At 39.2% G+C, this 23,627-nt stretch overlaps 1 protein-coding gene across 2 annotated transcripts in view; it reads right to left on the bottom strand.

The window, feature by feature from the left end:
- The window catches only part of LRP2 (LDL receptor related protein 2), a 144,667-nt gene that overhangs the window by 32,924 nt on the left and 88,116 nt on the right, over positions 1-23,627 (bottom strand). For both annotated transcript variants that reach the window (XM_087949765.1, XM_087949766.1), the window contains exons 41-53: positions 21,909-22,067; positions 20,390-20,679; positions 17,853-18,056; positions 16,462-16,704; positions 15,459-15,584; positions 12,291-12,410; positions 11,473-11,604; positions 10,830-11,031; positions 9,590-9,885; positions 6,289-6,805; positions 4,437-4,589; positions 2,847-3,017; positions 758-981 (exon numbers count right to left, since the gene is read on the bottom strand). In XM_087949765.1, coding sequence (XP_087805891.1) covers positions 758-981; positions 2,847-3,017; positions 4,437-4,589; positions 6,289-6,805; positions 9,590-9,885; positions 10,830-11,031; positions 11,473-11,604; positions 12,291-12,410; positions 15,459-15,584; positions 16,462-16,704; positions 17,853-18,056; positions 20,390-20,679; positions 21,909-22,067 — 2,837 coding nt within the window. The remainder of the gene's footprint in view (positions 1-757; positions 982-2,846; positions 3,018-4,436; positions 4,590-6,288; positions 6,806-9,589; positions 9,886-10,829; positions 11,032-11,472; positions 11,605-12,290; positions 12,411-15,458; positions 15,585-16,461; positions 16,705-17,852; positions 18,057-20,389; positions 20,680-21,908; positions 22,068-23,627) is intronic.

Here is a 23,627-nt window from a genome sequence, read left to right as displayed (position 1 = left end):
AATATGTTAATCAGGGGCTGATAGTAGATTGTGTTCGGTTTTTTCCTTTCATCTCTTGCAAAACCCGCTGTCAGGGCGCTGGTAGTTACCCCCATTTAAATCATGAGTCTCTAGCCGGTTTTTCAAAGCTTAAAGATGATTTATTAGGAGAAGATATGCCAGTGCTGCCTGGGTTGGCTGACTCTGAGACACATCATTCATTGTCACCCTTGACCCTGGTATCCCCCCACCCCCTGGGTGTATCGTAATTCATATTCTCCAATGGGACACATCCATAGCCAAGAGTCATCAATCATACTCTCCAGTTAGAATTTTGCGTGACAGAAACTTCGGTTGCCTGGAAACTATCGATGAGAACATTTATGGAAAGCAGTTTTGGTTTTGCAAGCTGCTGCACTACTCCCCCACCCCTTTCTGTTGGCAACTCTAAAAGACCAGAGAAATATTTTATGAGTTGACACCCATGAGAAATGGCAGATCGGCTTGAGGACTGGCATACGGGACAGATAACGGACTGAAAATCCGAGCAAGTCAAAAACTACATCAGCATGTTCAGCAGAAGGAACTGATAATCCAAATCATTACCGAGCATAAATTTAAACTGAAGATAATAGCACATACTAAAAACCAATGCAAGCAGTTAGACAAAACAGTTCGAAGTATAGCTTTGTAAACTGCTCACATCTTTCCACTTCCTACTTTCATGACAAGGCTAAAGCCAGAATCCAGACCTACTCACATGAAATAAACCCCTTACCTATTGGTTGCCTGTAGGGGTGATAGACATGAATATCAAAGGGCCTGTGAGTGGTGTTCGCTAGAACCACTCTGCCTGTTCCGTCATATTTATTTCCCTTTTCAATGGTCCTTGTGTTCCAGTCAGTCCAATAGATAGTATCCTCAAAAATTGTAATTGCAAACGGATGAGGCAACACCCCATCATACACAGTATGACGATGCTGGCCATCAAGATCTGAGTACCTATAAGAAGAAAACATAATACATAACACTGAAGAGGAAAAAAAGGGCAACAAAATCCCTAATCCACATTCTGCTTGCTTCCAAAAGAGTGGAAACTAAATAGTAATTATACTTATGGCCACAATCAGACAAAATATTACTTTTCAATTTTTTTTTTGGATTTCTATATTTTTATAAGGATTACTTATGAAGTCCTTGACTTAAAGCAGTTCATTTAGTGGCCGTTCAAAGTTACAACAGCACTGAAAAAAGGGACTCGGGGCCATTTTTTCACACTTACAGCTGCTGCCGCATCCCCATGGTTACACGATCAAAATTCAAATGCTTGGCAACTGGTTCGCATTTATGACCGTTGCAGCATTCCGGGGTCATATGATCCCCCTTTGTGACCTTCTGATGACCAAAGTCAATTGGGGAAGCCAGATTCACTTAACAACCGTGCTCCTAACTTAACCATTGCAATGATTCGCTTGACCACAGTGGCAAGAAAAGTCGTAAAATGGAGCAAAACTTGCTTAAAAATGTTTCGCTCGGCAAACATAAATGTTGGGCTTGATTGTGGTCGTAAGCCAAGGACTATCTGTACTTACTTCATAAGTAAATATGCTGATCTACATTCTGACTTAGTTAATCCTGAAAGTGAAATGAATTTCAAGGCAAACAAACTAAGCTTTGCAGTCAAGGAGAGATTATTCATTTACTATTTCTCCGGATTCACTGTTGTTAAAAGGAATGAAAGGATAGAATCCAAGTAAAAGTTTATTAGCATTAAACTTTTTCACTCTAGTTATTCTGATTTAGTTAGCGCATTTTAAAGAGGAACCAAATGAGAAGGAATAGATGTACTGTTCTGGCATAGTCACACTTGCTCATCCTAACTTTTATCCAAGCAGGACCTTTGTGTTTTGTGTTAGAAAATAAAATTGAGTAATAAACAAAACATTTTGATTCTGAACAAAACCAACGATTCAAAATTAATTAATTTTGGACTGAATTTTGAATGTTATACTGGATGGTCTAATCTTGATGGTGTTTAGGGGGGTCTAGTAAAAAATAAAACTTGTAAGCCAGGTATCTGTCTACTCTATTCCACTTAATCTTTTTTTAAAACATGCTTTGCCATCTCATATTGGCTTCAAAAATATCCTCAAATTTTAATACAGAATTCAGGGCTCAAGGAGAGCATACAGGTGAACTGCACGTTTTACCAACTAGAAGCAGTTCTATTAATTATTATTATTTTATTATTACTTTATTAACATCCCACCTTTATTATTTTTATAAACAACTCAAGGTGGTAAACCTATCTAATAAGCCTTCGTCCTCTAATTTTCCCCAGAACAACAACCCTGTGAGGTGGGTTGGGCTAAAAGAGAATGACTTGTCCAAGGTCACCCAGCTTTTATGGCTATGGTAGGACTAGAACTGAGACCTCCCAGTTTCTATCGCCTGATGCCTTAATCACTAAGCCAAACTAGCTCTAGTAAGTGAAATTAACTAGATTAGTTCCACCAGAACAGTCCTTATCCTAGCACTTAGATACCTATTTGTTGAATTACCATTAAGAACATTAGATTTTTACAATGTAATAAAACAGAAGATGATTCAGCAAAACAAAAGAGCAGTTTATGCATTACTATGCCTTACAGCACGCCACATTATGAAGATCTGGAATTCTTTTATTATTACTGATTGCTAATTGTTGTGCTGAAATCACAGAGCAAGTAGTTTTCTGATTGGTAACTACAGATCATGTGCATTTTAACTGAATTAAAGCTGCCACTAAAAGCTAACGCTAATTTGATAACCCTCAAAATCTGATAGGAAGAGTTACCCAGTTGCTTTATTCTTCTCTATGTACGTACTCAATGTAGTTTAGATGGGCGTCTGCCCAGTAGAGCTTGTCGTTGGTGTAATCTATGGTAAGTCCATTAGGCCACTCTAACTTGGCAGAGATAATCACCGTCTTATTCTTGCCGTCCATTCCCACGCGTCCGATATACGCTCGCTGTGCCCAATCTGTCCAGTAGACTTGTCTGTTTTAATAAATGCAATAGAAGACAAATCCATAATTTGCTGGAGGGGTTGAAGGTAATACAAAAATAGATACATTTCCCTGGACAAAAGGATGAAAGGGTGAAAAAGAAAAAAAACCACACCGCAAAATAAGCAAACACACAGCAAAGGAGAAAATTTATTACAGCAACCTCCAGACAGCAATAGGAGTTTTTTTAATCTTTAAAATATATTGCTGCTGTGAAAGGCCCTGAGAATTTTAATCTAATATTTGCTGCAGGTTGGGATAAATTATTTCATATAAAAGGATTAAAATTGATAGAGGCTCAGACAGATATGCACACACAAATGTTTTACGAATTGGGAGTAAAGTAAAATGACTGCAATGCTCAATCTTTTGACACATTCAACAGCTGAATGACTTGCTGTTGTACTTTGAAATTGGCAAGAAAGTAATTAAAGAAGGCATCTTGCAGATTCAGACAAACAAATTATAGTGAAGTTTCCTTTGAATCTTTTGAGTCAAAAGTCCTAGTGACTTCATAAAAAAAATCCATGCCACTGGCACTGGCAAAAATATTACAATATTATTTCCTTCTTCAAAGATAGAGTTGTCTCTTTCTTTTTCTTTCTTTCTTTCTTTCTTTCTTTCTTTCTTTCTTTCTTTCTTTCTTTCTTTCTTTCTTTCTTTCTTTCTTTCTTTCTTTCTTTCTTTCTTTCCTTCCTTCCTTCCTTCCTTCCTTCCTTCCTTCCTTCCTTCCTTCTTGTCTAGCCTGCACAAATGCTACCATGGTTTAACTCTGATTAGTTTTTGAGTTCAATCAAGGCTAGCTCCCTGAGTGAAAATCAATACATGGACTTACAGAATTCTCTTTACAGCATAACTATAGCTGAGAATTCTAATAATTGAAGTCAACATCTTGATGTCACTCAGGTTCTAGTTTGTATCAATCCGAGTTTTAATATAATTCAGAACTTTAAAAAAAAATTGTGTGAGTTCTTTGAGAAATTGCCAGAACAATCCTTTCTTTTATTCTTGAAATCTTTTCGATTGAATTCACCTTCATTTTTTTTAAATACACTACTACATCTGATTTATCTAGCACAGCAGCACAATTAACCAAAAAGATATCTAGCCTCAAAATGAGAGGACTGATTTCTGGGCAAGAAAATTTCTCCTTATTTCTACCTAGGTCAAATCTCTCCTTGATCAGTTTCCATTATTTTGCAATTTGCTTTTTAAAAAATCTTTATTAGCCATTATACTAACAAGTAACTATACTGTAATTCTATGCTCTCACTTGAATTCTTGTACTGATCCGATGCTTGTTGATTTAGCTGACCTCTTTCAATTTTGCAATTGTGAGAACATTTGTTACAATTGAACACAATAGGTTAAATTCTTTAAATTCATTGAAGAAAATACTGAACCAGCTTACCCATATTTAGGATGAACAACAATTGCTCTAGGATACTGAAAACAGAAAGTGTTGTTAGGATCCAGGCACCGATCAGTTAGTTTTTTCCGGAATCGGCCATCGAGCTCAGCTACATAGAGGCAATCTTTATGAGCATCTACCCAGTACAGTTTTCTGAAATATTTGACAAAAGGAATATTACACCAATTACTTCTTCACAGACATCTTTTTTCTCTTAATTACCAATTTAGGTCTGAAAGGCAGAAAAATAAAGCAAGAAAAGGCTAGCACAGTGCTAGAATATTGCCGTTGGGGTGTAGTTATCTGAAAGGAAGGTAAATATGACAAGATAAAGTAATTCTACTCTATTGCAAAGCTATATTAACCAAATCTGGTATTCTCCCAGTTAGTTTTTCAGCCCAAGAACGTAGGGAGTATCTCTTCTGAGGCTCTGCCAACGATGTAGCTGTGAGCTGTGCTGTCTCTCAGCTGAATAGTCCCTAGGCAGTATTCTTCATCCCACCTCCCAAGGTCTTTCCCACATACCATTACATTATTCCAGGTCCCTGCATTTCCCTCTGCAAAACAGCATTTGTCACTATGTAGAATTACAATAAGGATTATGTTTGCTGGCTTGGTTTACGCACTGTTGATTGAGTAAAATAGCCAGGGCCTCCATTAACCAATATAACAATTTAGGGATATCATGTGACCTTGTGGCTTCAGATTGCCCACCTCTGCTACAATGTAATTACTGAAAAATATATTAATATGCATTAAATTACATTGATTCATGAAGCTATCATTTTTAAGGCGGTGCACATCTCAAAAATGATTCCGAAGAATTGCTTTAGATTTCACTCAAGCACAAGCATGGCACCTCCTTGATATTTCTTAATTTTTTTTTAGGATTCTGCAGCAGCCCGGAAAAAAAGATGCTGCTGCTTTAAGTCCACGCCTTATAGTTAATGAGACTCTTAAAGTAGTGGCATCTTTGCAGTAGAACACTGAAAATACCAGATTGTTTAAATGAACGGCAGAGAGGCTTGCGACCTTGCAACAGCTGAAACATTTCCTTCCCCCAAATCAGAGGTGTGAGAAGCTCTTATCACTACAGTGTTATGATCTGTAGTTCTTAGTATACCAATGCAAAATAAGAAAACCTAGAAGGCATCAGTATTTACTATTTGGAGTGTTTGTTGGCAATGTTGGAAGCCCTAACGCTGCTACCACTGGAATAATTTTTTACCCATTTTCTATCTCCTAAAAGATGTATTAAGATGATAATTATCCATTATAGTCTATGGTCTCCATGAAAAGTATGAAAACAATACTTCAGTGTTGGTATAAGGATAATCAAGAATATGAAGAAATACACAAAAAATATAATTTTCACAATTTTGCAATAATTGCTTTTAAAGAGATTGTTGCTTTTCGAGCCGTGGTGGTGCAGTGGTTAGAATGCAAATATTGCACGCTAATTTTTTTTGACTGCCAGCAGTTCAATCCTGACTAGCTCAAGGTTGACTCAGCCTTTCAGACTTCCAAGATCAGTAAAATGAGGACCCAGATTGTTGGGGATAATATGCTGACTCTGTAAACATCTTAGAGAAGGCTGTAAAGCAGTACAAAGTGGTATATAAGTCTAAGTGCTATTGCTAAAAGAAATGGCTGGGGGATTTGCTATCAATCCAGCTTTCCCAATCTAGTGCCACCCAGATGTTGGGGGGGCAGCAGTTCCCTACATTCCCAGCCAATCAACATGGCCAAGGACTGGAAATTGAAATGTTATCATATCTGAATATTGCCAATTCATTGATCTATTCACCCTGAGGAAGACACCAACTGAGCAGAAAAATAGCAAGAGGCATACCTTCCAACCCAGTCAACAGCAATGCCTTCACCATTGGGCACACCATCACTAATTATTGTTTCTTTGTTTGTCCCATTGAAAAACATTCTTTCTATGACTTTCCTGTCTACATCAATCCAGTAGAGTCTTTTTTCCACCCGGTCGAAATCCAGAGCCACCACATTTCTGAGTCCTTGCAAAATGAGAGAGTAAAGCCGGCCATCTGTGGTGAGATTTCTCAGATAGTAGCGATTGCTAAAGATAAGATAAGGTGAGATGTTACTGTTCTGCCGGCAACTTCTCCCATCCGGTTCACGAATGTAGCCTGGGGCACACTTGCAGATGTAGCTGCCAACGGTGTTCTCACACATCTGGCTACATATTGACGGTGTTTCACTGCATTCATCTATGTCATCGCAAGACCTTTTGTTGGACATGAGTCTGTACCCAGGACGACATGAACAATAGAAACTAGTCTGGATATCTGTGCAGATGTGGTCACAGTTACTAATTGAAGGATCGTTGCATTCATTAATGCCTAGAATAGGACAAATGAAATGAAAATGTTACTCTATTTTTATTAGGCAGCATTGGTTTCTGATGGTTCATTTATTGTTACTTACAGAAAACTTACAGAAACCTCAATTACCTAGTCTTCCCTAAACTTCATATGTTGGACTACAACTCCCAGCCTACCTTCCCCAACCAGCATGCTACCTTGAGAAATTGGAACTGTAATTAAACACACTTGAAGTGTACCAGATAGGGAAGAATGAGATAATTCACTGAAGTTAAAATTAAAGGTAAAGGTTCCCCTCGCACATACGTGCTAGTCATTTCTGGCTCTAGGGGGCGGTGCTCATCTCTGTTACAAAGCTGAAGAGCCAGCACTGTCCGAAGACGTCTTCGTGGTCAGGTGGCCGGCATAACTAAACATCGAAGGTGTACGGAACACTGTTACCTTCCCACCAAAGTAGTCCCTATTTTCTATTTGCATTTTTGCATGCTTTTGAACTGCTAGGTTGGCAGAAGTTGGAACCAGTAACAGGAGCTCACTCTGTTACGCGGTGCTAGGGATTCAAACCGCTAAACTGCCTCTCATAACCTTTCTGATGAACAAGCTCAGCGTCTTAGCAACTGAGCCACCGCGTCCCTGAAGTTAAAATTACAAAAGGCAATTGGTAATCAGCCTTTCTTCAACTAGTATTTATATTTATTTATAGTATTTATGCCACCAGATAAAAACTGAATGCACCAATTATCACATTAAACAAGAAGAAAACCTTTTATGCACCAATTCCACCTGTGCTTTCTACAATTTTGTAAACAACAAACTAAAAGACTCAAGGTCCATCCCACCCCTGAAAGGACCTAATGGTAAAGACTGCAATGACAACACTATTAAAGCCAACCTCTTTAACACATTCTTTGGCTCAGTATTTGTAAACAGCAATGGATCATGCCCAGTATTTCCTAGTCGAACCACAGACAACTACAATGATCTAATACATAGTGACTTTACAGAAGACAATGTTGAAAAAGCACTAAGCAATCTAAAACCATCTCTATCTATTGGACCGGACGGAATATGTGCCTACTTCTTTAAAAAGCTATCCATTGCCATAGCCGAACCTCTAAGCATAATCTTTGAAAAATCTTTCAGGACCAGCTCCTTGCCAAAACTATGGTCACAAGCCACGGTCATCCCCATCTTCAAAAGGGGAGACCCCAGCCTAGTTGAAAATTACAGACCAATCTCTTTATGCTGCATCACCTGTAAAGTCATGGAATCAATTATTAACTAATCCATCATCCTCCACTTAGAAACAAGCAACCTACTCTCTAATAAACAATTTGGTTTTAGGAAAAAACTATCATGTAATCTGCAACTCTTACACTGCAAAAACATATGGACTACACAACTTGATCAGGGCAATAGACGCAATCTATATAGACTTCTGTGAAGCCTTTGATTCAGTGGTACACGACAAACTACTCCTAAAACTAAAATCTTACGGTATCTCTGGACACCTGCATAACTGGATAGAAGCATTCATGTCAAACAGACAACCAATGGTCAAAATTGGGAGCGTCCTATCAAATTCTGTACCTGTCAACAGTGGTGTCCCCCAAGGCAGTGTTATAGGACCAACTCTCTTCATACTCTACATAAATGACCTCTGTGATCATATCAAGAGCAACTGTGTTCTCTTCGCTGATGATGTAAAGCTATTCAACACCACAGACAATACTACTACCCTCCAAAAAGACCTTGACTATGTATCTGAATGGTCAATCAAATGGCAACTTCAAATCTCAACAAATAAGTGCCCTGTCCTACATATTGGCAAAAAAAATATATATCAGAAAATAAAATACAGGCTGAATAATCAAGACCTTGTTGAGGATCCAAACTCTGTCAAGGATCTTGGAGTATTCATCTCAAATGACCTAAGTGCTAGAGCCCACTGTAATTACATTGCCAAAAAGGTGTTAAGTGTTGTTAATCTAATCTTACGTAGCTTTTTCTCTGGTAATATTACACTAATAACTAGAGCATACAAAACATTTGCTAGACCAATACTCGAATACAGCTCATCAGTCTGGAACCTACATTACGTATCTGATATTAACACAGTTGAGAAAGTCCAGAAATATTTCACAAGAAGAGTTCTCCACTCCTCTACTCGTTGCAGAATACCTTATGCCACCAGACTCGAAATTCTAGACCTAGAAAACCTAAAACTATGCCGCCTTCGGTCCGATCTAAGTATAGTATATAAAATCATACACTGCAACGTCCTACCAGTCAATGAATACTTCAGCTTCAACCATACCAACACGTGAGTAAACAATAGATACAAACTCAAGGTTAATCGCACCAAACTTGATTGCAGTAAATACGACTTCAGCAACAGAGTGGTCAATGTCTGGAATACCCTACCTGACTCTGTGGTTTTTTCCCCATACCCCAAAAACTTTAACCTTAGACTGTCTACTATTGACCTCACCCCTTTCCTAAGAGGTCTGTAGGGGGCGTTCAAAAGTGCACCAACATGCCTACCGTCCCTGTCCTATTGTTGTTGTTGTTTTTTTCTTATATGTATCCATGTATTCATAACTATGTTTTTACTTACACCTATTATCTTGTAAGTAATTGACAAATAAAAATAAAGTAAAATAAAAAAGTAATAATCCTCAACATCTGACTATTTGCCATGCTGCCAGAGGACAATTTGTGTGGTAATCCAATATCATCTGGGGACCCAACCTCATTGTGTGAGGTTGCCTTTGTGCTGATTTGTCTAAGTTCCATACATACCGCATCCCTTCTCATCACTATTATCATGGCAGTCGTCTATCCTGTCACAGACTTTGGCCATTTCAATGCAGTTCCCATTGTCACAGGTAAAATAGTGGGGAGCACAAGTTGCTTCTGGGGTAACACAAAGATGCTCTAGCTCATCGGACTCATCCCCACAGTCGTTGTCCCCATCACAGAGATAAGCTTTGTTGATGCAGCGGCCATTTTGACAGGTAAACTGGTGCTGTTGGCATGGCTGATAGGTGCAAGCCCTCTCATCACTGCCATCCCCACAATCATTTCGGCGGTCACACCTGGAAAAAGCCCGTTAACAAAAGCCAGTCACTTGATTGTGAGATGAGCGACATATAAATCGAATACATATATACTTAAAACAACAACACCTCTGCTAACATTCACATGTATGTGTGTGTTCTTCATGCAAAGCTATTGCATGCAAAGCAAAAGGTTTGGGAGAACAGAGACATGATCTGCAAATCATGGACAAACTAGTCATGACATCACATAAAAATGTTGAACATGGAGAATTTCAGACTACAGAAATCCTGGAGAGAGATTGATTGATTGAACTGGACAGAGATCTAGAGATAAAAAGTGTATCCTTAATCCCCTGAGTTTTTGACTCCTTCTAGTCCTCAGAAATCCTCCACATATTTTTCTACCTGCCCTCCCAATCCTCACCAAATTAAAGTCTTTGCTGTATAGATTATATTTGCTCAGATTCATATTTGGCACCCCATCCTTCTTTTCTTGCTTGTGACAATATGAATATTATTCCTCCTGGTCTTAGATTCAACTTTTTACCATTATAAGCAATATGACATCATAAACTTCTGTCCTGACTCAGCCAGCAATCCAATCAAAAAAAAGAAGGGGGAAATGAATTAGCAGGATAAAGCTGAGGTCATTTTGACCAGACACAATCTTAGTAACAAGGAATTTAATCCTTGTTATAACCCTCTCTTAGTCTACCTACTGCATTTATGCAAAGCGGAGCTGAAAAACCAGGTCTAAGTCCATCATTGCAACATATTCTATTATTCCAAGAATAAACAAAACATGGTCTTCCAGACATAGCTGAGTCTCAAAATCTCACTGGCTTTACTCAACATGGCCAATGGTGAAGAATGATGTATGCTGCAGTTCAGTGTAAAGAATTGTAAGTTATCCACTCTTAAGATATTAGCTCTGGCCTATGGCTGTGGTTCTTGAAAGAGTTTGCAGAGGACATACAAACCTGTAATTGTTACGGATGCACAATCCATTACTACATGTGAATTCACTGTCCAAGCATGGCCTTCTAGTACAGTTCTGATGCTCATCGTACGCATCACTGCAGTCAGCATCTCCATCACAGACCCAAGCCCTAGGAATACATCTTCTTGAGGGGGGCACATTGTTCACGCATGTGAATTCAGTGGCTAAGCAGCTGCGATTTGCTAGAAGAAAGCATGAGATTTCAGCAATTTGTTCAAAATACATTCTTCATGCCATTTAAATCAGCCTACCATCTGTTCAACCAATGTCTGTCTCCTGGGCCATTTGCAGTCTTTCAAATAAAAGGTGAATTACCAGAAAGCAATCTAGGTCTTAAGGATTTTTTTTATTTACAACTCTGCAATCCAGTACTTGCTTCGGAGTACTGGAACTGATTGTTTACCTGCCAGCTGCCCTTCCTGACACCTATGCAGAGTTTGCAGCAGACAATTACTCATTTTGCTCAGAGAGAGAAATATCTGCCGCTACCTAGGATCGAATTCCAGCCTCTTGATTGTGAGGCAAGGGCTCTAACTCTAGGCCACCATGCCACTCATCTAGGCCTTGAGTAACTAAATAAAACAACAGCTTAGCCTTGAAGCTTTATGTTGCATGGAACTTACCACAGTTGTGTCTTTGGTCCTCATCGCTCATGTCACCACAGTCATTATCACCATCACAGACCCATGTAGCTGGTATGCATCTGCCGCCATCACATCTAAACTGCCTACTTGAACAGCTCCGTTCAGAAGAAACTTCAAAAGAAATATAGGATTTCACAGATTATGCATTTTCACATCCTGGGAGCACTGCCCAAACTTTGTTTCCTACATTTCCACAGACATAAATGCCGATTTGTGTTTTAATTCTCAGTCTAATTAATGTCAAGGGACAGTGAAAGTCACTGGGCAATTCCACAGGATATGGAACATGTTTACCTCTGGTTGGTAAAAGTTTTATAATGCAGAGGTTAAATGTATACCGTTGGCTCCCAGGAAGGCATGTTGTGATTTTTATTGAGGTTTTAATGGGTACAGTATGCCTTTCTCATAGAAAGCATGCACTGTGCCATTCAGACGAAGAAGCATCTTGCAGAATGATTCAAAACAAAAAAAATGAGACATCAAGAAAAGTTCTTTAGAATGCCTTCCCTTCACTCTTTTTTTTTTATAATAATGTCATTACTAGCAGTGTAATTTTACTATAATTTCATGGTGCATGCTATATTTTCATGGGTGTATCAATGGCTGTTGAGGAAACTTCATTCTTGGGACTCTGACAGAAATACATCCTGTTCTTTGTCCTATCAGATAGCCTATGGCACATTTGCCAATAAGACTAATCACTACTGGGTTATAAGTCTTAATTTCCCTCATTAAATTCTGGTAGTCTGAGTAAACCTTTCCAAATCCCTTCCAAGTGTGCCTAATCTCACACTTACCACAAGAGGAAGGTTCATCTGAGCCATCAGCACAATCAGTTGCTAGATCACAGTACCAATGAGCAGGAATGCAACGTCCAGATGTGCAGCGAAACTCACTACTGGTACAAGTCAGTGTGGCTGAAAAGGCAGAGAAAATCCTTGTTTGATCTGTGTGTTTTCCTCTGCAAATGCATTGGACTCTGTAATGATTATACTCAATCCTCAACTTTTGATATTGTGTCCTTAGGGTAATTGAACTACTTCAACTAGGTTAGCTTAGTAAGTCTTACTACAATTTTCATAAGTGCCTCAGGATAATAAGACATATAGAATAAAACTGATGAAGAGTATCAGCAGCTGGTCTAAAACTTCTCCATGAAAGACCCCTTCGAAAAGATACCCACTGGCCCAATAGGTTCCATTTCTACTTTGCCACATGTGGGAAGCCTCAACCCAAACATGGAGCTCACTGGCATCCTCATTGGCCATCCATTAGCATTTTAAAATGGCATGGATGAAAACTGGCAAGAAAATAGATAAGACTATAAAAGAACAGGCTGCATAAGGAGATTCTAAGCTTCTGTCCTCCTTCCCTCCTCTTCCTTGTCTTCTCAGTCCTCCACCAATATTGACATGACCCAGTTGCCAATCAAAGAGCTATTGCCAATCAAACAGCAGCACTGGGCAGGGGAAAGGACAGCTACCTGGTAGTTCTGCAGCCACAAGTCTCATAAAACAGAGGTCTCCAACCTTGGCAACTTTAAGACTTGTGGACTTCAGCTCCCAGAATTCTCCAGCCAGCTATGCTGGCTGGAGAATTCTGGGAGCTGAAGTCCACAAGTCTTAAAGTTGCCAAGGTTGGAGACCTCTGTAAAAGGGTAAGATCAACAAATACAGTCAAAGCACAAGAGTAAAGATAAATATAAATATATATAAATAATCCTGCTGAGAAAGATGTTTTTTCCCTCCCTCAGACCTGACATAAAGAAAATATTCTACTAGTCGTTTCCCTAAGATGGAGCCAAGTTTTAGAAGAAGAATCAGGAAGCCCAGCCAAGCAGAAAAAGCAAAGAAAATGTCAAAGCTTTGGCAGAACAAGAGTAGAAAACTAAACAAGATGAAAGGTAGATTGATCTTTGGTGAAAAGGAGGAATTCTATATTACAATAGGGATATATAAGGCTATATATATATAAAACACAAAACAATGTAAGATAATAATATAGTACAATATAATATGATTCAATACACTACAATACAGTACCATATAATTAATATAGTATTATATAATGTAATGTAAGTAATAAATATAATAGAACAGAATAGAACAGAACAGAATATCCAAACATATATAAGAGAAAAGAAATTTGTCAGCAATAAACAAATTAAATTTGAGATGTAGAATAGAAAAACATTAGAGATATAGCATAGAAAAATATGAAGATGCGCTGAAATTGCAAGTTATACTGTATTTGCGCATAAAGCAAATAGTTAGAATATAGTTTTAAGATCTTAATTTCTGAAGAATTGAAGGCATTTATAATATACAATTCTGTTGTAAGCTTGCATCACTTTGTAAAATTAAACTCTTCCCCAGTTATTGAAGGGAGAGTCAAAAAAACCCATCTAATTGTTCAGGTATCAAGTGTCTTCATTGAATCAAGCTGTCTATTTGTGATTCCAAAAAAGAATATGTGATAAGGATTCAGTGACACATTATCACATTAATTTGAAAGGACACATGGGAATGGAAGCAGAATGCTTCCCATCCTGTCCCCAACCCTGATTCCAGAATCAATAACCCCAAAACCAACCCTGCCTTTAGGGTAGCTTTACTATAATCCTAGGTGATGGTGGAAGGGATCTAGCTTAAGTTGGAAAATTGAGTCAGAAACCCTCTGCACCTATACAGCTTGCTGAAATAGCCTAAGTAAGAGAATGAATTTTGGAAGCCCATGACACTCAACTTCCTTAAATAGAAATGTATATGCAGAACTTAAGGGTATTTATTGGGCATCAAGGGGTCCCAAAACTCTGCAGCCAGCACTGAACCAAGTTAATTAAACTAATTTGATAATTTTTTCCAATGAAATAAGAACTGGCGGTGTGGTCATAATGTTCATTTAAGGACCCGATTCCAATCCTCTCTTAGTCAGAAGACTAAGTCATTTGCTTACTATTTGGTCACTTTCTATTATTTCGTTCTCATTTATTTCAGAGGGTTACAGGCCATCCTCATCTTACAATAGTACATTTAGTGACCGTTCAATGTTACAACGGCACTGAAAAAAAGTGACTAGCAACCATTTTTCACAGTTATGACCTGTGCATCCCATGCTCATGGGATCAAAATGCTTGGCTATTTATGATGTATTTATGACGGTCGCAGTGTCCCAGGGTCACGCGATCACCTTTTGACAAGCAAAAACAATGGGGAAGCCAGATTCACCAAACAACCGTGTTACTAACTTATCACTTGCAGGGATTCACTTAACAATTGCAGCAAGAAAGGTCATAAAATGGGGCAAATACTCACTTTAACAAGTGTCTCGTTTAACAACAGAAACTGTTGTCAAGTGAGACAGACTACCTGTATGGTGATGAGATAGAATGTATGAAGAGTTACTGAAAAGATTGCCCCAGGGTAAGAGGTATGTTTCATTTATAAATAAAAAGGGAAGTAGTGCACTTATACCGTACAAGTTCTGGATTGGAGACTAAAGATTCCAAATTTCAGTTTATAGCTTGTCACGCTTTGGAAGATCCCTCTTGGAAGTCCTTTTAAGAAGTGCATTTAGCACTGTCATTTAATCCTCCATGACCTGAGCTTCTGAAGGAATGGAAGGATATAAATCTAAGATTTAGAGCTTTTAAAAATGTAAACATGCCAGGAGTCACAGGAATCCACCTAAGAGGTAATCCTTTGTTTATTTTATTTTTTTCACTTCAAGTTTGATAACCTCTTTGTCTCATTTTGAGAATACGTCTTTCCTCTAAAAATTCCAGATTATCAGCAATTTGCTTAAGTCTTGCTCGCACACACGTATGTGTCCAGCGCACCCCATACCTTTCAGTTGTGTCTTTTCAACAGAACAGTACATACAAGAATGCTTGGCTCGTTTACCCAAATTGAGGCAGGAAAGCATGAAGTGAAGGAGTGTAATTGTGGAGAGTCATTTTAGCTTACCGCAGTGAGTGGGGCTCTCATCACTCATGTCGCCACAGTCATTATCCCCGTCACAAAGATAAGATCGAGGAATGCATATGTTGGTACTCTGACATTTTGTATAGCCAGCAGGACAAGTACGTTCAGCTTTAAGGCAAAAAGAGAGGATTCTTTGTCTTCCCACATAAAGCATAAGGCAGACTGGTTTTAATCAATGACAAACGGCAGTGTGCTGTTTCTAGTACAGTTACTCCTTGAATTACAATAGTTCATTTAGCAACCGTTCAAAGTTACAACACCACTGAAAAAAGTTACTTATAAGCTTTTCACAGTTATGACCTTTGAAGCGTCGCCATGATTGTGCTGTCAAAATTCAGATGCTTGGCAACTGTTTCATACTTATGACGGTTGCAGGAATAATCAGCATACCGACTGATCGAGGTAAGCTTTCTTGGAATTCTTCAGCATTTCTGCTTAGCAAAATGTATCAACTAGTAGTCCAGTGGCCCTCAACCTTTTGGGCACCAGGGACCGGTTTCGTGGAAAGAAGTTTTTGCATGGACCAGAGGAGGCGTGGTTTCACATGCTGCCTGCATCCCGCAAATGGGGCTTTGCTTGTTTGTGTGGCCCGGTTTTTGGCATGCCACAGCCCACTGCTGGTTCGCAGATCAAGGGGTTGGGGATCCCTGAACTAGTCTACTTCATTACAAAAAAAGCTAAGTTTTATTGTTAATGTCAATGGAATCTCATGGGGTAATTATCAAATAATACCCCAAAGATCTACTCTGTCATTCAGTCCTTATTGTTTGAAATCACTATCCTTATGAGTACAAATTGATGAGAAAATTTCTCATAGGCAATACACAGTCAAAGAACATCCAGTTCGTTCTCAGGATTCCTGTAAATGTAAATCCAAATAAATCACACGGCTTCTGTGAAGCAACGCGTCCTTTTCCTTTTTTAGAAAGTTTACATTTTGATTGTGCAAAGAATCAGGGACAATACATAGTTTTAATCAACTTACGGCAATTTCTCTCATCTGAAGTGCCATTATCGTAACAGTTGTTTACACCATTGCAGACGTACTGAAGAGAGATACACCTTCCATTATTGCAAGTAAATTCTGTCTGGGGGTCACAAGTTCGGAACAAGCATCCCACCTCATCACTGTTGTCTCCACAGTCATTGTAGTGATCACAGCGATAAGAGTAGCGTACACATCGCCCATTGCCGCAGGTGAAAGCTGTTGGCTGACAGGTATGAAAAGCTGAAGGAAAGGAATGTGACAAAGAAATGTCATTGACAGAAGGGACTCGGACAGGCCTTGACAAATCCTCCCCAGAAATACAATGCTTAATTGATTTTTACCCTGCCAAGGCAAATACAGCTGCAAAATGGACAGCATGTCAATCAGACAAATAGAAGATAAAATTTTATTTTAGCATCCGAATGACAGTTCCGTGGGTTTCCAAATCCCTACAAATGTAATTTCCTCGTTCATGAAAATTAATGAGGTGAATTGGAAACGAGTGGAATCTGGAAAGAAGGTAAACTGCCACTCAGGCCTTGCCATAAAGGCCTGATAAGAGAGCACGATCCTTACAAAGTCAGTGGAAAACATAACCTTCCTTCACGTTCTGGGTCTGCTCCAGTTATTTTCTTTTTATTGAGAATTTTTACACAATTAAAAGAGAAGCAAGAAAATAGAATGAGAAAATAGAAAAAGAAAGAAAAAGTACTAAAAACATTACAGGTAAAGAAAAACAAAAACAGGAAAAAGGTCTGCTTCAGTATTTTCAAGGAGTATTAATAGAAAGGAACAAAGTTCTCTGAGGTATTCTTGCCCAAATGTTGGGCGTAGTTCTATTACGCACATAGATATTTCCTTCCATATAGAAAGTCTTGTAAAGCTTGGTAAACTATTCACTCCATACACGTGCATAAGATAAAACAGAATGTCATATTTGCAGCATAATTACAATCTAAGAAAAACTAAATACTATCAGAAATACTCAGTTTATTGTTCTGACTCAGTATTTTGTTCTTGAAACCAAAACCATCTTTGGGGTTTTTTTTTTTTTTTTTAAGAAACGCCAAAATTTCATACCAATAATTTCTTACATTGAATACTAATTTCCTAATATGTATTTTTCTTGCATGTACCAAAATCAGTGCTTTTAAACATTTCTACCCTCCTTCCCTGCATTAATCCAAGGAAGAATTTGAATCATTCATTTTTTTTTTCATGAAAGCAATGACATCTTCAACTAACTCTGCTTTGTATAGTCAACAGGCCATTGGACTCTGGACCAAACAGATACTGCTTATCTTCCTTTTTTTTTGTCCCCAAAATGGCTTTGCTAAAAACGATTGCAATTGGGCAACAGCTTTTGTTTTAACCGTGAAAGTACTTACCACACACACTTTCCAACTCATCACTGCCATCCCTACAGTCATCATCATTGTCACAAATCCAGCGTTCAGAGATACAACGGCCATTAAGGCAAGTGAAGTGGGTACTTCCACACCTGGTACCATTGTCCACAATACAGTGCTTGTTGTTGTTGGCTAAATACCAGCGTCCTTCGGCAGGACATTGACACTCTGCACCACCTGGGCCTATATTTCATGGCATCACAAAAGAAGAACTGAGTTAATAATATATTTAGATAACATCTCTCCCCAATATTAATCGTAAATCCACCAAGAAATTTATCGAGAATTACCAAAATGTCCTACAACACATCCCCTAATCCTTTCAACAATACAGGCAGCCCTTATGACCACAACTGAGCACAACACTTCTGTTGTTAAGTGAGACATTGGTTAAGTGAGTTTTGCCCCATTTTACGACATTTCTTGCCCACAGTTGTTAAGTGAATTGCTGTAGTTAATAAGTTAGCAACCAGGTTGTTAAGTGAATCTGGCTTCCCCATTGATTTTGTTTGCCAGAAAGTCGCAAAAGGGGATCACAATGAGCTTGGGACACAGCAACGGTCATACGTATGAACTGATTGCCAAGCATCTGAATTTTGATCACATGATCATGTGGATGCTGCAAAGGTCGTTAAGTGTGAAAAATGGTCATAAATCACGTTTTTCAATGCCGTTGTAACTTTAAACGGTCACTAAATGAACTGTTGTAAGTCAAGGGCTACCTGTATTCTCGACAGGAATCTGAATGAGCTCTATTTGTAAATGGTGCTATTGCAAAAAAAATTTTTTTATTACAGCTGAGATTAATTTGTAAAAGGAATAAGAGAGTCTATGATGGAAGATTGCATTCTCCCATATTTTGCATCAGCAGGAATATAATATTGATTTCAGCAAACAGAACAAAACAGAAGGGTGATGACAGAGTAGAAAAGAATACAGTTTTAAAACTATTTCAATTAGTGATGGTTGTCTACCAAAAGCGGCATTTATTTAAGTATGCGAAACATCAGTAATTTCATTAATTTTCTGCATGCTTAGATTATGATGCTTTCCTATAAATCAGCAGATGTCTAAAACCCAAACCCAGTGACCAACACAGCAAGTCACGGTGGCCTTGCATATTATATGAATGTTTTGCCTAGTTCCTGCAGCATTGGTGAATACTGAATGGTCTGATAGTGTAATCTAGAAATAACTATATGGCAGAGGCTGAGGTTTGCAAGCAGAAGTCCCCCAGAGGAACCCTTGACATCTCCAATTAAACAAATATATAAATAGATAAATCTTATATTTATCTATTTATAAAATTTTATATAAAATTTATATTAGATACATCAAGTGGCAAGTTGCCTGCCATTCATTGAGCTGAAAGGCCAAAAGGGCCAATCAACTTAGTTTCATATTTCAGTGTCAGAAATAGATAAAAATTTATAAAGGCTGTATATACTGTATGTCAACTCATAAAATATTTCTATGGTCTTTTTAGAGTTGCCAACAGAAGGGGAGGCGGGAAAGGGGTTTGAAAGAGCAGTGCGGCAGCTTGGAAATCAAAAGTGCATTCCATAAATTGTGTCAGAGTATATTCATGAACTGGAAGAGAGCTTGGTAACAAGATCAGCCAATGAACAGGCATTGCAACTAAGTCAGCCAATGAAGACTGTTTTGGAAACTGAAACTAGAAGTAGCCTAGGCTGGAAACTGAAACTAGAAGTAGCCTAGGTGTGGCTCTATTTTAAGCTCTGAAGCTATGTTGAACTCTGAGTCTTGTCTATTGAAAATGAAACTGCTTCTCTCCTCTGCTGTGTATAATGCTTGCCTGCTGAACTAAAGTGAAACTGTTTCTGTGTGCTACTGAAGTTACTTGCAACATATTTCTGTCTGAGTTTGCGCTCGTTGGAGAAATCTACAACTGGTCTGTAAATATACTTGTTATGTTTATAAAGTTGTTAAATGAAGCATCAGCCATCTGTGTTTGTTTTTCTGGTGCTGAATTAATGCTGCAAAACTCTAAATAAATAGTTTTTCAAAGATAGTAACTAGGTGACTGAAGTTTCTGCCGCGCAAATATCTAACTGGAGAACATGATTGATGACTCTAGGCTAGGGTATGGATGTGTCTCATTGGGGAATATGAATTATGATACACCCAGGGGGTGGGGGAAACCAGGATCAAGGGTGACAATGAATTATGTGTCTCAGAGTCAGCTATACCGAGGCACTGCCAGACATGTTAACTCCCAATAAATCCTTTTGAAGTTTTGGAAGTTTGGCTCGAGACTCATGATTTAAATGGAGGTAACTGCCAGAATCCTAACACTGTAGATGCTCTGCAGCCAAAGTACCTTTGGCTATGCAGCCAAAGTAACTTGTACTTTGGCCAAAGTATCTTGATTTCCTAGTGTGCGAGCATTTAAAATATTGAATAATTCAGCCATTCAGATATTTTGCTCATACCCATCTTTTTAAGACAACTGAATGTCGTTCAATTCATTATTCCCTATTTGTACAATATTTTACCTGGCACGCAGATGTGACTGCAACCGCCATTAAATTGGTTGCAAGGGTTGGCGCACTGCTGTTGCTTGCTTTTGGCCCAAACATGAATATCCATTGGTCTGTATGGCAGGCTTGATACCATCACAATTTGATCTGACCCGTCGTATTTGTTGGCTCGATAAACACTTCGGGTATTCCAGTCCGTCCAGTAAATGTGTTGATCAAATAGGGTCATTGCAAATGGAGAGAGGGCAGTGCTAATGATGACCTCACGGTTTTCACCCAATAGGGAGCTGCGTTCAATCTTCTGTCTAATACAAGTAGGAAACATCAGCACTGGAATACAAAACATGAGCTTCCAACATTTCTTGAATTCCACAGGGAAAATACAGGGGTGTCAAACTCAAGGCCCATGGAGCGGATGCGGCTTGTCGGGTGCCTAGATCTGGCCTACCAGGATGCCCTGGAAATAGCAAAGGATCAGCCCATGGAGGCTCTCAGCAAAAACAGACACAGCAACCTCCATTTTCGCTGGCAAAGGGCCGCAGCAGGCCATCGCGGCCAAAATCAGGAGACTATTTTTGCTGGCAGAGTGCTCGAGCCACCACAACCCCCCTCCTGACATGACTGACATCAAGCTAGCCATGCCCACCCCGCCCTGCCCTGAGGTCAAACACAACCCTGATGTGACCCTCAATGAAATCGAGTTTGACACCCCTGCTATAGATCAATTCCTTATTTTTTTTCCATTAATTTCAAGACTCTCTTGTACCCTGAACATTCACATCATTTAGTATTATTTCTGAAATCCAGGTGAACAACGTACTTATGTGAAACCCGCCTCCCTTTTCTGCAGCCACTAGACTCTGCTCTAGCTGTTCCTCTGTGGCTGGAAAATAAATCCCATGCTATCTCATCACTTTTAAGATGGGAACCAGGGGTGGATTTCTCCCGGTTTGGACCGGTTCAGGTGAACCCCTTGTTCCGATGATCAGTTGGCTCCAAACTGGTTCGCTCCGGTGAGCATGTGGGCCCGCCTGCCCACTCCTGCTCTTTCCTGTGCTTTATGTCTTTTTGTTAGAGCACAGCTGATTTGCGTGGCAGAGCAGTTTTTGCCGTGCCTCAGCTGTTTTCTTCAACTGCAGTTGAAGGTAAGTATTAGCATTTTTAAAATGAGCATGTGCATGCGCTCACCGGACCGATTGTTATACCGGTTGAATCGCACCCCTGATGAGAACCCAGTGAAAATTTAAAATCCCCGGATCTGCTGAATTTTGTAAAAAAAAAGAATTTAAAAAAGCCTTTATCACCCTCAATAAAAAGAGAAGCCCAGCCCTTTCAATGTAAATGACAACTTCACGTCAATGCCTCCTCAGCTATGGATCATGGCCCTCAAAAGGCATCTCTTCTGTTTTCAATCATAAATATTTATTTAGAATGGATTTTTCCACATTGTTATTATACGTTAGGGGAGGGCCAAATGTGTGCATTAGATGAAGAGGCTTTACCGTAGGCAATGAAACAGTAAGCAAATACATACAAATGTGCGTCAGCCCAATAAAGCCGCTGCTCTTCATAGTCCAGTGTGAGACCATTTGGCCATACTAAGTTGGTGTTCACAATAGCACTCCTGAAGTTTCCTCCAAGCGTTGCTCGTTCTATCTTGGCATTAGAGCTCCAATCGGTCCAGTACATGTACCTAGTGATGACACAATTACCCAAAGCTTCTTAAGTCAGAGAAAGCTACTTAGCAATAACATTAGCAATAGCAATTAGATTTATATCCTGCTTCACAGTGCTTTACAGCCCTCCCTAAGCAGTTTAAGAGTCAGTATATTGCCCCCAACAATCTGGGTTGTCATTTTACCAATCTTGGAAGGATGGAAGGCTGAGTCAACCTTGAGCTGGTTAAGATCGAACTCCTGACTGTGGGCAGAGTCAGCCCGCAATACTGCATTCTAACCACTGCTCTTACATCTACAAGTAAAGATAGGGAGAGCAAAAGGGCTTCCCTGGTTTTTCCAATGCCTTCACTGTATGAACTGCACCGTAACGTTTCCCCTAAACACTATTCAGGGGGAAATGGGCAGAATATTGCACTTTTCAAACATGGTTGAGGAGATACCCAGCTTGATCCTAAACCATACTATAAACAGGAAGTAAATATAGAGTAGGGGTTCACAATAGCCTACCCACTAACACCAACAGCCGCAGACAATGACACCTTTGCCCTAAATTAAATTATAATCAAGCTACAAAGAAATGACTGTTTGACAACACTGAAAAAAATTCACACTGTGCATTATGCAAAGCCTCTTAAAGATTGGATATCTGAAATTAACGCATGGTGGTTCAAGTCCTCTGATTCACACTCACAGCACAAGAGTGAAATTCCCTGCATTTTTGTTCTCCTAACTGAATGACAAACTAGAAGGTGTGATGACCAAGAAAAAAAATCAGTATTGCTTATTTGGAAAATAATGATGAATGGACATTCTGACTCCTTGAGTGTTGCCCAGCTGCTCTTCTGTCTTATCACAATCTCATTTTCCTGCTACATCCTGCTCTATTTTTTCCCCTCTGATTCTCCTTAAGGTGTAGTTAGTTGGAAAGAGGCCTTCATGGACCTTCACCTGTGCCATTGTGTGGAGAATCTAGAGCAGGGGTGTCAAACTCAAGGCCCAAGGGACAGATCCGGCCCACAGGGTGCTTAGATCTGACCCATGGCCTTGGAAACAGCAACGGTTGCAGCCAAAAATGGAGCTCAGGAGCTCATTTTCACTGGTAGAGTGTTTGGGCCATAGATGCCCCCAACACAAGTGACGTTGAGCTGGCCACGCCCACCTGTCCCTCTGAGGTTAAATACAACCCTGATGTGGCCCTTAATGAAATTGAGTTTGACACCCCTGGTCTAGAGAATGGTCTTGAAGGACCAGAGAAAGAACGACTACAAAGCCATTGGTCAGATAAGCAGGAATTGTGTCTGTTCCGTGAAACTAATTTGAGAAAATGTTTCAGACAGACCTCTCCTTAGTTCATATGCAAAGATAAAATGAGAGAGGAGGAAAGTACATTCAGACTTGCAAGATTCCACTATTATAGTTGTTCCAACAAAAGTAATTTGATCTATATGGTGTTTGGTTTCTTAAGTTTGGTCTCTTATGTAGGGCTGACAAACTGAAAACAATACAGCAGCAATAATTATGCCTATGACCATCCTCCTTGATCAGAGGACGATCCTTCATTAAAAGGAGGCATT

Source organism: Notechis scutatus, chromosome 1, assembly GCF_049901735.1.
Source record: "Notechis scutatus isolate UNSWTSFEM ecotype Mainland chromosome 1, rNotScu1.2, whole genome shotgun sequence".
Classification (NCBI taxonomy): Eukaryota; Metazoa; Chordata; class Lepidosauria; order Squamata; family Elapidae; genus Notechis; species Notechis scutatus.
The sequence above is the reverse complement of the archived record's forward strand: the minus strand, read 5'-3'. Positions and strand labels throughout refer to the sequence as shown.